The sequence below is a fragment of the Phascolarctos cinereus genome, unplaced genomic scaffold, assembly GCF_003287225.1.
Source record: "Phascolarctos cinereus isolate Bilbo 61053 unplaced genomic scaffold, phaCin_HiC Scaffold_7;HRSCAF=346, whole genome shotgun sequence".
Taxonomy (NCBI): domain Eukaryota; kingdom Metazoa; phylum Chordata; class Mammalia; order Diprotodontia; family Phascolarctidae; genus Phascolarctos; species Phascolarctos cinereus.
Genome location: NW_027556180.1, coordinates 55,300,094 through 55,316,418, shown reverse-complemented (window position 1 = coordinate 55,316,418; position 16,325 = coordinate 55,300,094). Strand labels below are relative to the sequence as shown.

At 40.9% G+C, this 16,325-nt stretch overlaps 1 protein-coding gene across 1 annotated transcript in view; it reads right to left on the bottom strand.

Annotated features, from left to right (window-relative positions):
• Positions 1-16,325, bottom strand: part of SLC16A14 (solute carrier family 16 member 14) — a 54,306-nt gene that overhangs the window by 16,436 nt on the left and 21,545 nt on the right. Inside the window, exon 4 of the mRNA XM_020970984.2 lies at positions 4,461-5,462. Within this exon, the coding sequence (XP_020826643.1) occupies positions 4,461-5,462 (1,002 nt within the window). The remainder of the gene's footprint in view (positions 1-4,460; positions 5,463-16,325) is intronic.

The window sequence follows — 16,325 nt, the reverse complement described above, 5'->3', positions numbered from 1 at the left end:
TGACTATTCCTTCTTTGTCTTCTTTCCTGGCTCATCATCCGCACACAAATAGGGCAGTCAGGTGGAACAGTGGATAGAGCCTTGGGCCTGGAGTCAGGCCTCATCTTTCTGAGTTCAAATCTGGCCTTAGACACCAGCTGAGTGACCCTGGGCAAGTCACTTAACCCGGTTTGCCTCAGTTTATTCATCTGTAAAATGAGCTGGAGAAGGAAACGGAAAACCACTCCAGTATCTTTGCCAAGAAAACCCCAAATGGGGTCACGAAGAGTTGGACATGGCTGAAACAACTGAATGACAAATATGACACAAATACAAAATGATGGGAACTACTCACAAATATCCAGTTCATAGTCAAGCTGGGACCAGGGGAGGTGCGGACAGGTTTTGAATGGAAACTGCAGTTAGAATACCAATAGTAGGTATCAAGATATAGCATTGAACAGCAGCAGTCCCTTCACTGTGGGCATTCCCCAAGATTCTGTCCTAGGTCCTCTCCTCCCTCTTGGTAACTTCTTTTGCCCCCACTGGCTTAATTATCATTCCATTGCAGATGACTCACAGAGCTATATATCCAACCTCAGTCTCTCCTCTGAATTTCAGTCCCAAATCATGTGCTGCCTTATTGGATGGTTCAAACTGAATGTCCCAGAGACATCTCAAACTCATCATGTCCAAAAGAGAAAATGTTATCGTTCTCCTCAAACCTACTCCTCTTCAAAACTTTCCTATTTCTATCCTAGGATCAGTCTTCTTCATCTTCTAGGTGCATAACCTCGGTGTTATTAGTCAGATGCCAAATCTTGTTCTACCTCCTACAATTTTTGCATCAGGCCCCTTCTCTCTAGTCCCACAACCACCACCTTCAGTTGGGGCCCTCATCACCTCTTGCCTAAATTAGTGCAATAGCCTTCTGATTGGTCTCCCTGCCTCAAGCCTTTCCTCACTCCAATGCATCCTACCCACAGCTGACAAAAAGATTCTTCTTAAGCACAGATCTGGTCATGGCACTTATTCCACCCCAGTGGTTCCCCATTGCTTAAAGGGTCAGATAAACTCCTCTGGCTTTTAGAGACCTTTACAACCTGCTCCCAATCTGTTATTTCCCCATCATATATTACTTCCCTTCCCACACTCTACAATCCAGCCAAACTGTTCTTCCTACAGGATAGTCCTTCCACCATCTTCACACTTTTGCACTGGCTGCCCCCATGCAGGAATATACCCCCTCCTCATTTCTGCCCCACAGAATCCTTGTCTACCTTCAAGACACAGCTTAAACACCACTTCCTACATGAAACATTTCCTGATTCCAATTGCCAGGGCCCTCTCTCTCTAACTAGCCTACATTTATTTTGTGTTTGCGTTATATTCGTTGTTCAATTGTTTCAGCCATGTCTGATTCTTCGTGACCCCATTTGGGGTTTTCTTGGCAAAGACAATGGAGTGGTTTGCCATTTCCTTCTCCAGCTCATTTTACAGATGAAGAAACTGAGGCAAACAGGGTTAAGTGACTTGCCCAGGGTCACCCAGATGGTGCCTAAGGCCAGATTTGAACTCAGAAAGATGAGGCCTGACTCCAGGCCCAAGGCTCTATCCACTGTTCCACCTGACTGCCCCATTTGTGTGTGTGTAGATAGCTATTTATACAATAATCTGATTATATATAATATATATTTGTCATGTATATAAAACATATACACACATGTGTACATATATGTTTGTGCTGTCCATATATACACGTCTTTTCTTTCACTAGAGCATAAGCTCCCTAAGAGGACAGATTGTTTCATTTTTGTGTTTGTATAGCCAATGCCTAGCACAATGCCTGGTATATAATGGACACTTAATAAGTGCTAATTAGCTAAGTGACTAAAGACAGATCAAGGGCAAACAGAGACAGGAGATAGAAAACTGCACATAACTAACACTAGCCCCTCTTCTTACTGTTAGATCTCTCTGATGCCTACCAGATACCTACCCAGAACTCCCTCTATTGCCTATTGCCTGAACTCCACTGTCAAACTCCTACATCTCCCAAATACCTACTGCCAGACCCATGTGTTGTCATGCAGTCTTCACCTGCTGGAAATCTGCCAGATCTCCCTGGGAACCAACCACCTGACTGTCCACATTACCTGCTGCTATTCCCTGTTATGATCTGCTGTCCTGCTCTAGTGGGTCTATCTACCTCTGAGTCCCAGTATGGACCATCTCACCACTGACCAAGTTCCATTCTCCAAGTCAACTTCTAACCCAAGCAGAAGTGGCCTACAAAGATGGTGGTAGATCAGGTGTGTGATCAAGTGTGTTTGTCTACCTGCTGTCCACAATCAGAGTGACTTAAAAATATTAGTAAACTCTTTGTTCTTTGAGATTGTTCATTATAACCAATGTAATCAATTCTTCTCCTTTTTCTCCATCCCAAATCTATGACTAATACCCCAAACTCTCACAACATCATTCTCTATTTTCAAAGAGAGACCCAGAACTATAGTGTTTTTAAATAAATAAAATAAAGTATATAAGCCTACAGAGGAAACTAAAAATAATGAAATGCAGTCATTAAAACATTTTTTAAAAATCAAGTTCATCTCATTTACCATGGATAACCATATGTAATTCTAAGTCCAGAAAGCCAGGGATTCCCACATGTACCAACACACCTGGTTGTCTAGAAGGCTTATAAGCCTAAGGTCTGTTGGAGGGTTGGGAACATATCCTGGATGACCTAAGCTTTACACCTTACAAGGCCTGATTGAGTACCCCACCACTGGAGAAATGAGAAGAGGGATGATGTTAGGGCCCCTATGGAGGAGAAGGGCCCTTGCCTAATCCTCCCAATGTCAAGGAAACCACAGACCCAATACCTAGTCCTCTGGCATACTTCCATTTCCCATCTATGTGGAGAAGATGCTTGGAGTGAAGGAGCCTCATTAAACACACCACCATGGGCATTTTAAGTTCCAGGTTCTGGGCACAGAAGGCAAGGCTGAGCAAATAGGTCTGGCCTCTAGTTTAAAGGACAGCAAAAGTCTTCTGCTACCACTGTTTCCTGTTTCCTGTGACCAGGTTCCAGGAAGGTCTGCTGAGGTCACCTTGACATTGAATTGTATATCCTTTTCTTTACCTAAGGACAGGGCTTCTTCACCCTCCCTTGGTAGCTTGACATCTGGTGACCAAATCAGATGGCCTAAGCTGCCCATAGTGCTTACCATCTGATGACCTGGATCAGCAGCCCCAACACTGTAACCCTAAGCCAAGACTTCTGCTCACCGGCTCCAACTACAAGGCATCAGTGCTTTCTAAGGTCTTTTTGTCAATATCCTTTTTTTTTGTTGTTGAGTCACTTCAGTCATGTCTGACTCTCCATGACCCCATTTGGGGTCTTCTTGGCAAAGATACTGGAGTGGTTTTCCATTTCCTTCTCTAGCCCAGTTTCCAGGCAAACAGGGTTAGTGACTTGCCCAGGGTCACCCAGAGAGTAAATGCCTGATGCCAGATTTGAACTCAGGAAGATGAGTTTTCCCTGTCTCCAGGCCCAGCACTCTATCCACTGTGCCACCTAGCTGCCCCCTATCACCATCATAGAAACTCTGAAAAGGCACCCCCAGGGATATGAGAGATCTTATAGACCAAAACCAAATAGTACTTAAGTCCTACCTGAAGGAAGACCCTGGTAACTTACTAAATTAAGGGACAAGCAAACACAGCAGGAATGGGAAGAAAAAAGGAAGCATGAATATATAAAAAAGGATTTACATCTTATTTCATATTTCATTTCTTGATTTAAAAAAAAAGATTATACAAGGCAGTTATTTTTAAATCTCCTAACATCAATTTAGAGTTAGAAGGGACCTTGGAGGTCACTGAATGCAACCCCCTCATTTTACAGATGGAAAAACTGGAGCCTAGAAATGTGAAGTGTCTTGCCCAGGGTTATACAACAAGTAAGAAGGAGGAAGAACTCAAATCCAGGTCTTCCTGACTCTGAGTCTAGTGCTCTATCTATTGCCATAATTGTAAAGTGCTCAGCACAGTACCTAGCAACACAGTAAGTGCTACATACATGGTGTTAGCTGCGATGATGATGATGATGATGATGATGATGATGACCACCACCACCAGACAGTTTTAACCTGGGGTCCTGGAACTTGAAATTTTTAAAAATAATTATTTCAATATAGTTGGTTTCTTTTGCAATCCTATGTATTTTACTTTGTTTTACGCATTTGAAAACGTTATTCTAAGAAGGGATCAGTCCATAGGCTTCATCAGACTGACTGCTCATGGGGACCATGAAACAAAAACTGCTTAAGAGCCCCTGAACTGTAGCTGCCTCTTTCTTATTTGCTGTGAACTAAACGTAAAGGTTATAGACATAATGCTGTGTGATCACCAACCCAAGAATAGATGAGGTCATTTATGTGACCGGTACATTATTAAGACCACGAGCTGTTTACCTGCAAACGGTGGTCCCAGCAAGGCAGATATTCCATTGGCACAAATGATGATGCCGTAGGCATTTGCAAGGTGTTCTATGCCCACCAGATCTTCAGTCACCACGGGCATTAGGGAGAAATAGCCACTAGAAAAGCCTATCAGGGCACACATAGCTGCCAGGCTAGCATACGTGTGCATCAACGGCAGAATAAGGATACTGATGACGAGACTCAAGTTGGCCAGCAGAAAGACATTCCAAACGCTGATGCAGGGCAGGTCAGCCACAATTCCAAGGATCACTTTTCCAAAGATATGAACTATTGCTATGATTGAAGTCAAGGGGAAAACATCGTTTTGTTCAGACAGATTGTACAGCTTGACTATTTCTGGGAGATGGATAAATGGAATGACAAAGCTGCTATAGGCAAAAAGAGCCCAGAAAATAAAGGCTACGAACGTCCGATTTGTAAACAAGGACGCAGCTCCAAAATAACTGGAGTACCAATCCCAGAAGCCCTTCCTGATTCTAATGGTAAATCGACTCACTAGCTTAAGAATCCGGAGAACGTACATATTCTTTCCAAGTTGAACTTTGTCTTTGCCTTTGTTTTCCAGGACTGGGGTGTTACTGAGCATTTCCTCCTTCACTGGCTCGTCCTCTCTCTCTTCTGTTTTGTTTAGGTGCCCATTCGATTTTATGGACTCCGTTGAATGGGACAGGGGGAGTTTGAGATCCCTCTCCCCACTTTTGTTCTTAAGGATTTTCTTGCTTTGGGTCTCATTGGGAGGGAGAGGTCTCATAAGGGCTCCGCAAACGCACAGATTCAAGGAGACGGCCCCTTGGATGAACATTGCACTTCGCCATCCATATTCTGAGCAGAGATATTTTAGTAGGACGGTCATGAGGAAGGTACCAAATCCTGTCCCGGTTGTACTAAGCCCCTGAGCTAGGGCTCGTCTCTTCTGAAAATACTGTCCCACCATGACTACCGCGGGGAGATAGACCATACCGCTGCCAAACCCTGTCAATAGATTTTAAAAAGGAAAATGAGACTTAAACGGCCATGGCTTGATTTGAATATATTTAAAGCAGTTTGGGCTACTTATGGATAAATCCTAAAGGCAATTTCTGGCCCACAGAAAGGTGGTATTCCTCCCCTCCCCCCCCCCCCCCCCCCGCCTTAACTTAGCTTTCTTACTGGGTTATGTTGCATATTCTAGATTAATGATAAAATAAATTTAAATAAAATTATTTAAAGATGTTCTGTTTGGGTATTCAGGCAAGTAATTATTTGTAAGGGTGACCAGGAGACATTTTGGGGTAGTTTTCAGAAACTACAGTCAAAATGTGGAAATGTGTTTAATATGATTTTACATGTGTAACCTATATCAGACTGCTTGCTGTCTTGGGGAAGGGGGAGGAGAGAGAGGGAGGGAGAAAGAAGTTTGGAACTCAACATCTTATAAAGGTGAATGCTGAAAATTTTCTTCACATGTAATTGAAAAAATAAAATACCATTAAAAAAAGAAGCTAAAGTCAAGATCTAATCAGGGCATATACATGCATTGGAATTACTGGAATTACACACACTGTGTGACTTCAGCTGGGAGTGTGGGTTTTTATCTCTATCAATAGTTCTTAAACTCTTTGCCCTAGGATGCCTTAAGTTCCTAAAGTCTAGCCACCTTTCCAATTTTCTTACACTTTACTCTCCTCCAGATATTCAGTGATCCGTAAACTTGCCATTTCTTACATACAACACTCCATCACCCATCTTCATGCCGTTGTACTGTCTGGAATGCCCCCCAAGCCTGGAATGTTCTCCCTTCTGACCTTCACCTCTAAGAATTCCTGCATTTTTTCCAAGTCTCAGCCCAGAACTACCATATCTGCAAATAGCCCTTCCCCCAAGCTGCTCATACTTTCCCCTTTGCAATTACTTTCCATGTACAGATATTGTGTACATAACCAATTATAAGCAGGTTGTCACCTCCATTAGAATGTGAGCTCTTGAGGGTAGGAACAGCCCTCTGAATTTCTTTGTATCCCGGACCCTTACCACAGTTCCTGGCACATAATGGGTACTTTATACATGCTTGTCAACTTGACTTAATCTCCTCAAGTCTTGGTTTCCTCATCTGCAAAATGATGGAATTGGATTTCATGACCTTTAAAGTCTCTTCCAGGTCAATTTTTGTGACACAGTTTATGATTTGGTAATGATACTAATAGTAAACAGCAAAGATTTAATTTTCCTGAGTCTTGGTTTTCTCATCTGTAAAATGATGGGGTTGGACTTGATCAACCCTAAAGTCTAATCTTGTTCTATTTCTGTAACATAATTTGGTAAATGATATTAACAGTCGATCAAATGCAACTTGTTACCAACTGGCCAAGCTGTTGACGCCTTTGTTTGGAGCATTTTCAGAAGCAGAACACCATAGACTGTTGGAAAACAGCACAGTTTCTTCTCTCTTGCTCACAGCTGACCCTGAAAGCAGGGTGAATAAGACCTCTCTCCACAGAACCATTCTGCCCTTGTCCAGATATTTCAGCATTAGCTCATGGCTTTGGTTCACATTTGGAGCCCTCCAACACAAAGCTCATAAAGGTCCCTGTGTATTTGTAAGTTCCAAAGTAAAACAGATTCTCAAAGGAGAGGAAACTTCTTATTTTGCTGATTCCTCCTTGCAGTACAGAAACTGCTTGTGTTAACTCTATTTCTACCTACGGTGGTCAGTGAAGAGAGGCAGCTAGGTGACAGAGTGGACTTGGAAGTCAGGAAGCCCTGAGTTCAAATTCCACCTCAGACATCAGCTGTGTGACTTTAAGCAAGTCACTGAACTTTTCTGATCCTCAGTTTCCTCATCAGCAAAATGGGAATAATCATAGCACTTATCTCACAGTAAGGCTCAAATGAGACAATGGATGTAAAGGGCTTCAGAAACCTTAAGTGCTATAGAAATGTGAGTTGTTTTTATGAATGATGACTGACTGAAGAGCTCTCCTGTAGCGTCTAGCTTTATGGTATGACTGTTCATAGAAAGTGCCTTTACCTTCATTTACAAAGACCTCTGTATCCAGGTCTGGCCAATATTCACCTCACTTGTGGAGAACCTTCTCTGAATCAGTCTCCTAGTGACTGGAGCTTCTTACAGCATTCAGTAATTAGGCAGTGATTTAGTAATTGCGCATGAAAAAAAGGCTGTTTCTGTGCTACTCTGTTTTATGGCTCCTTCTACTAAATGGCATACTCAGATGTTGGACGATCTGAGAGATTGGGGCATCCCTGCTGACTCAATGGATGCCCACCATTGAGCAAAGGGCTGTGCCTGAGAAGATGAAGTGGACCCTTGCAAGTCACCTGGCAGAAGTGCAGCTGATTCAGAGTTCAGATCCTGAATTCTGAACTAACGTTTGAATATGGAAGAAAACTGGCTAAAATAAATACCACGTATAACTTCCAAGGAGAGGCAAAGCCACATAGAAGAGAGGGTCATCCACAGATCTCCCACCAAGCCCTCTTGAACCATTCTTGCTGTGTGACTCTGGACAAGTCACTTAATCTTTCAATGCTTGGGCAATTTTCTAAGGCTATAAATTATGGAGGAGTCAGTGATCTGCCTATGTGAAAAATGTATCCACACTGATGAAATCACATATCCTGACCTTCCTGCACCCCATCCCCCAAATTCCAAGGGCACATAAGACAGTAATCTCTAAATCCCCAATGAGTCTCTAAATCCTAATGATCTAAGTAAACTAGAACAATTTCTGGTTAGTAGAAGACATTTATTTTTAAATACCTGGAATCTATATGCTACTTGTGAAAAAAGTGAAACTCAGAGGCATAATTTGAACAAGAATAGATATCTAAAGATGTGTAATTTCTGCTAAAGTGGTATAAATCTTGAATTAAAACCAGTTGATTTGGGGGTGGAAAATCCCTATAGAGATTATTAAAATTTCCCAGAGATTACTATAATAATTAATTTCTTGACTTTTTAAAAAACATCTTGTCACTTCTAGATAATCTTTACAGACAGAAGAACAAGGAAGGAAGGAAGGCAGGAAGGAAGGAAGGAAGGAAGGAAGGAAGGAAGGAAGGAAGGAAGGAAGGAAGGAAGGAAGGAAACATTTATTAAGGGCCTACCATTTGCCAGGAGCTCTACTAAGTACTTTATAGATATTATCCCATTTGATCCTCACAACAAGCATGGCAGGTAGGTAATATCCCCATTTTACAGTTGGGGAAATGGAGGCACACAGAAGTTAAAGTGACTTGCCCAGCAGGATCACACAACTAATCTGGATCTGGAGTTTTGCAGAATGCATTTCTCTGTTCCATGCTTTAGACTGCTCTTTTGACTCTCTCTGGACTCAGACACTTGTCTGAAGCCAAATTTGAACTCAGATCTTCCTGACTAGAGGCTCAGTGCTCTAACCACTGAACCACCTAGCTACCTTTTAAGTTCTATTTTGAAAGCAAAGTTTCAGCTTCCACACAGGCAAATTTTATATTTCACTTAAAGACCTAATCACCTCTGCTATAAAATGACAATGTATATTGTTGAACTGTTTGGAGTGTCATAGCCGAGAAAGACTGTTGTTACGAGGTACTAAGATAAGAAAACATTTTAAAACCAAGTTCAACAAGAGTTTTCAAAGGTCTAAATGTTGATTACTCTGGTCAGGATTGCTATGTTGCTAATAATTTGCGACATTTTTGTGTGTTTCCATACAAATAACATTGGATTTGAAATGAGAATTCAAGTTTGAATCCCAATTCTATCACTTGGTGTGTGACCTTGGGCAGGTCACTTAACTTCCTTAAAACTCAGTTTCCTCATCTATAAAATGAGGAGGTTGGATTACATGGCCTCCGAGTTCCCCTCCAGTTCTAGATCTATGGTTCTATAATTTAATGGCTCAGGAATGTCCCTCCTAATACATATTTATATACCATATATCATATATGTATATATACACATATTTATATATAAAATATAATGATGATAATAATATTGTTGTTGTTCAGTTGTTTCAGTAATGTCTTCATGGCCCCATTTGGGGTTTTCTTGGCAAAGATACTAGAATGGTTTGCCATTTTCTTCTCCAGCTCATTTTACAAATAAGGAAACTGAGGCAAACAAGGTTAAGTGACTTGCCCAGAGTCACACAGCTAGTAAGCATCCGAGGACAGATTTGAACTCAGGAAGATGAGTCTTCTTTCCTCCTGGCCCAACACTCTATCCATTGCACTACCTAGCTGCCCAAATAATGAAAATAGCTAGCTTTTATGTAGCACCTACTATGTGCTGAGTGTTGTACAAAGAAGTTTACAAATGTTATTTTGCTTGATCCTCACAATAACCCTGGGAGGTAGATACTGTTATTATCTCCATTTTGCAATTGAGGAAACCGAGGCAGATAGAGATTAAGTGACTTGTCCAGCATCATGCAGCTAATAAGGATCTGAGGCTGGATTTGAACTCAGGTCTTCCTGACTCCAGGCCCAATGATCCATTTATTGAACTACCTAGCCACACAAGTGGCTATTATAATCTTGGAAAGGAGAAGATAACAGAAGTGACCAGATATTAGTACGCTAACAAAATACGAAGATATGTCTGGTCCTTGTCCTTGTCCCTTCATAAAGGACGAAAGAGTTCTCTGATTGAATTGGAAGAACAGCAGGCCATATACAGAATGGAGGCCTTTAAAAAGTTAAGCTTGTGGGGCAGGTAGGTGGCACAGTGGATAGAACACTGGCCCTGGAGTCCACAGGACCTGAGTTCAAATCTGGCCTCAAACACTTGACACTAGCTTTGTAACCCTGGGCAAGTCACTTAACCTTTATTGCCTCACAAAACAAAACAAAATAGAAAGTTAAGCTTGCCAAGCCCAGGAGACAGTTGAATAGTAGGAGGCATCTGAGGCTGGGAGCAGTTCTGTGGAATGTGACTCCTAAACAAAAGAGAAAAGATATTTTCTCTACTTCCTCCCCACTGGCCATGATGTCTTACAGCAGAGTTGCTCTCCTAATAGGAGACATCACATCCTCTGCAGGTAGCCCAAAAAGAGCACAGAAAGCAGTCTAAGGCAGGGAGCAGAGAAACACTCTCTCTAAAATGATCCAGATCCAGAGAAGCATTACCCAAGGTAGGAAACAACTTCAAGGAGCATGACCCCTGGCAGTGGAGAAGAGAGCTGACTTTGGATTCAAGACAGAGCTAGCCCTGGTAGCTGAGAGTTGGGCAGAGGACAGAAATAGCCTTAGGGAGCCCACTCAGCAGAGACTGCACCCAGAGGGAACAGGGTGCACACTCCACAAGAAGAGAAAGGACTTGCAGCCCTATAACTGCAGAGAATAAATTGCCTTGGCCATAGATAATCCCTATGTGTGTGCCACACAACCAGTTTACACAATGTATGTGCTACAGATGATATATTTTGGGGAAAGTCCACCCCTGGTTTATAGAGAGGGGAGAAATGTTGTGTAGCTACTGTTCCAACTATGCCATGTTAATAAATATCTTTGCTTTCACCTAACTAGGTCCACTAGCTAACTGCTGAAGGGTAGCTCACTGGTGGGGGCTTATTACCTATAGTTTAAGGGTGCAGACACTCAGCCTACCTTTGAAACTGGGGTATTAGCTAAGCCACAAGTGTAAGTTACATATATAGAAAGATCTAGATAGATAGATTAAGATATAGGTGTATATCTATATGTGTGTGTATACATATAGATACATATTGATATATGACTATATGTATACACATAGATACATATGTGTATACATGTGTATATATGTGTGTATCTATATATGCACACATACACAAAAGAAGAAATATTTTGATGTGAATCTGTGATTTAATCAATGTAAAGAATTCCCAGTGTGGCAGCTCCTTTCACTCACATAGATCTGCAACTTGGTGATTTATCATCTTGGAGAGTTTTTTGGCGGCACTAAAAGGTTATTTACATGTCAGAGTCAGGACTTCAGCACAGGTTTTCATGACTCTAACGGGAGCCCTCTATCCACTACCGGCATTATTTTGAATAGTTGTTTTGTGATGATAGTATCATAAACACAACACTCTAAAATTTTCTATACAAAAAATACTATGAAGTAGCTAAAAAAAAAGGATGTCTTAGGAGTCTGAACAAGTGTAGAAGTGATTCTAATCCTCTGTGTAGTATATATATATATATATATATATATATATATATATATATATATATATATATAATTTATACCAGGAAGGAAAATGATCAGTGAGTAAAATAATATCTAATCACATTTTACTTCACTATTAAACTGAATAATCATGCCCACATTTGCTCTACTGCCACGTAGCCCTTTCCAAACTGCCTGGCACTTAATAAATGCCTTGATTAACTAATTGACTGATTTCACTCTCATATTAGTGTGATAGAGTGGTCAATGCTGTCCTGAATTTTAATTCCAACTCTGCCACTTATTACCTGTGGCATGTTGGGCAAGTCACTTAATCTTTCTGAGCCTCAGTTTCCTTATCTGTCAAATGAGAATAATGATTTGTTATATACCTTACAGAGATGAATAAAAAACTTTTTAATCTTTAATGTTCTATGCACATTTAAACAACTATAATAAGAACCATGTGCTCACAGCAGGCCCAGGGGCTTGTGGGGCTCGGAATAAAGAGGTCAAAGAGGGGCCATCCTTTCCTCCATACTATTCCTGCCACTGCAGAGGTAGGGGTTGACAAATGTTTCACTGCATATAATGTTAGATTTTTTTTTCTTTTCTTCTTCTTTGAAAAAGTTATTTGTTATAAGGGATGGTTCTGAGAAAGAATATAGGGAGAATGTAGATAATGGAAAAAAAAAAACGAAAGATAACAATGAAAACCAATTTAAAAAAAGAAACTTCCTCCCCCTAAAAAAAAAAAAGTATTTTCTGCACTATTTTATTTTTGTCCACACTTTGGAATGCAATCCAAATCAACACCTTTATTTTGTTGTGAATTCTTTTTATTTTTGGTACTGATAATTTGGCTTTCTTCTTTCTTTTTAAAAAATCACACTCGCTAATGATTTGTCAAGTCAACAAATCAATAAGCATTTGTTAAGCTCTTGCTATGTGGAAGGAAACACATGCAAGCCCAAAAGAAAGACATTTCCTGCCCTCAAGGAGCTTCCACTGGAACGGAATATCTAGTTTATGACATTTCCTGCCCCTTCCAAAGACGTTCCTAGTTTTGCTTATTAATTTAATGCCTTTTTTTTTGCTTTCCATTTTGCTCATCTCTTCGTTGACTTTCAGAATGCCCTAGAGCACACAAATGACTTACTGTTAACCACTAAGCAGCCACTGCATCTTCTTGGTTTCTAAGTGTTCTCCTTCCCTTAGATTTGGGCCCATAGCTCCATCTGCTTCATGGAAAATGGCTGTCTCTCAACTAAGGGGCCCTTAACTAGGATCTGGGGACTTGCTGTTTGTTTTAGTATTTTGGTAACTGCTTCAGTTTGATTGGTTTTCTTTGTCATCTTACATGTTTTATTTATGCATTTATTGTTGGCTGTTGTTGTTGTTGTTTTTTATAGGCAATTGGGGTTAAGTGACTTGACCAGGGTCACACAGCTAGTAAATGTCAAGTGTTTGGTCTGAGGTGGTATTTGAACTCAGATCCTCCTGACTTCAGGGCCGGTGCTGTATCCACTGCGCCACCTAGCTGCCCCTATTTGATGCATTTAAAATCATTATTCTGAGAAAGGAACCATATGCTTCACCAAATTGCCAAATGGGTCTATGAGAAGAAAAAAAAAAGGTTAACTTCTGATCTAAAGTTAGTCAACATAACCCCTTGAGAGCTAAAAAATAAATAAATAAATTCAACCAACCAACGTCTGTTTTGTGTCTCCATAATGTCAAATAACAGGTTTGGCTTTTTCTGCTTAATTGACAGAATATAGACATGTCCATTTGTAGTGAAGGAGATATTAAGACCCAGAATAAAAAGGGAATAATTCAGGAAAAATGCTTCCTTTGTGATTTTTCATTCCCCATCCCTGAGGGGAAAAAAAAAAACAAATTTGGAAAAAATATTTTGGGCTGGGAAGAAAAAGGAAAAAAAAAATCCCTTAATCCTTCTAGTTTTCCCCCCAGTACCTTCAGTAGTAACCCATCTATCATTTTAAAGGTACCCTGAAAATATAAATAAATGTCAAAAACCTCATTCCTGTGAAATGAAGCAATAAAATGTTTTCATGCAGCCTCTCAGGAGGGCATTTTTAATAGATCCATGTGTTTTGGGTGGTGAGGTACAATTCTGATTCCCATTAAAATACATTATGTGGAAATCTCCACATAATTCAGGGATTCTTAATCTCTTTTGTGTTATGGCCCCTTGGCAGTCTGGTGGAGCCTACGAGCCCCTTCTCAGGACAAGGTTTTCAAATGCATTAGACAAAATACAAAGGATTACAAAGAAACCTAATTATATTACAACAAAGTTGTTTAAAAATATTTTGGGGGCAGCTAGGTGGTGTAGTGTATGGAACACTGGCGTCAGGAGGACCTGAGTTCAAATGTGGCCTTAGACACTTACTAGCTGTGTGACCCTGGGTAAGTCACGACTCCAACTGCCTCACCTCACCCCCCAATTAAAAAAAAAAAGTTCACAGACTCCAGGTTAAGAACCCTTGATAAAATGAAAACATGCCTCTGCCTTAGCTGAGGAAGGTCCGGACTTCTTTCCTGGTAGTAGTTCCATTCTGATGCTTTTCCTCGTCTTCTGCAGGAGTATGTTCATGGCACATATCAAGCTCTGATAAGAGGAAAGGCTGTGAAGTAGGCCCAGTGACAGAATGTCTGTTCACCATCCAAAGATCAGCCTGACCAAGTTTGGAGAGGCTTCTCATTGGAAGGCTAGCCACCAAATGCAGGAATTATTTTGGCCAATGCAGCTTATGTGTTGCTGCTGTTCAGTTGTATCCAACTCTTTGTGACCCCATTTGGATTTTTCTTGGCAAAGATACCAGAGGGGTTTGTCATTTCCTTTTCCAGCTCATTTTACAGAAGAGGAAACTGAGGCAAACAGGGTAAAGTGACTTGCCCCGGGTCACACAGCTAGTAAGTGTCTGAGGCTGCATTTGAACTCAGGTCTTTCTAACTGTCCACAGCTCCACCTGGCTGCCCCAAAGCAGCTCATAAAGACTGTTTACTGAAGTAAAACTATGATGGGAGTGAGTGCCTATAGAGATGGAATCTCGGGTGTAGGGTCTCCCCTGAGACGACCTTCTCCCTACTCTGTATGTGTTTTGTATGTAGCTATCTACATAATCATTAGATTATGAGCTTCCTGAAGGTAAGGACCATGGATTTGCCTTTCTTTGTCTCCCTAGTGCAGAATATCGTGAGTTTTTAGTGCCAATGTACCAGAAACATATGGACGATCCCTTTGTTGTGTGTTATAAGTGGACTTGACCTGTGGTAGTCATGAGCAGTAGGCCATCTGCCATTCTGAACACTTGAAGCCTTCCTTGGTAAAATGAACATGGGCTCCTTGAGAGCAGGGATGACCTTACTTTTCTCTGTATATCCTCAGAGCTCAGAACAGTTCTTCAGACATAGGAAACACTAACAAGTCCTTCTCCATTTGTTCATTCCATGAGTTTTCATAGCCTGACCTAAACAGTGGGGAAAGGTGACCCACTCAAGGTGACATAGGCAGTAAGCATCAGACTTGGGATTTAAGCCCAGGTCTTCTAATAGGAAATTTCATAATCTTCCCACTATACCATTACTTTTCCAGCAAATTGTTTACCTCAATGGATTAGACCAATGATTTCATTGGAATAGGGAACTCCCAGGTGAGGAAATTATTGGTGCCAATGTAGACTGGCACCTTCTCTGCAACTTGCAATCTTACAAAGTTGTCAAAAGCACTGAGAGTCTGAATGACTTCTAGGGTCACACAGCCAGTATGTGTCAGAGGTAGGATTTGAACCCAGGTCTTCCTAGCTTCAAGATTGGCTCTCTTTTTTGGTATGAAGCTAAAACTTTGTTAACTTGGGTAATTTATATCCTAAAAGTGCAGTTGTCTTTCTGATTATTGTTGGAGTTAGGTCTAATTGTAAAGAGAACATAGTGAAATTTTCAGACACAGAGCATTAGATTTTGCTAACTCTGAATATAAAGCGTTAAATTTTCCTTGTGCTCTCAGCAGCTAACACTGGCTTGTTTTTCTGAAAAGTTCTCTTCAGTTTGACACAGCCAAAGGGCAAAGGATGATGTGACTAATTTCAGTTCCAAAGAAATGTTCACAATCTTTGTAGAATATTTGATATAACACGTGCTTTTTGGAGTTGAACACAAAAACATTCTCATTGAAAGGTTGCAGTGGGGAGAACATAGGCCTGGATTCAGGAAGATCTGAGTTCAAATCTGGATTCAGGTACTTACTGGCTGTGTGACCCTGGGCACTTAACTTCTGATTGCCTCAGTTTCATCTTCTATAAAATGGGGATAATAATAGCATTTACCTCCAAGAGCTGCTATGAGGATCAAATGTAAAGTGCTTAGCACAATGTCTGGCACATAGTAAGCACTATATAAATGTTGTTGTTCAAGTTGTGTCCCATTCTTTGAGGTTTTCTTGACAAAGATACTGGAATGCTTTGCTATTTCCTTCTCCAGATCATTTTACAGATGTGGAAACTGAGGCAAACAAGGTGAAGTGACTTGCCCAGGGTCACACAGCTAGTAAGTGTCTGAGGCTGGATTTGAACTCATGAAGATGAGTCTTCCTGACTCCAGGCCCAGCATACTATCCACTGCGCTACCTAAATTTAGAGCTAGAAGAGGCTTTAAAAGCCAACTAGTCCAACCCTATG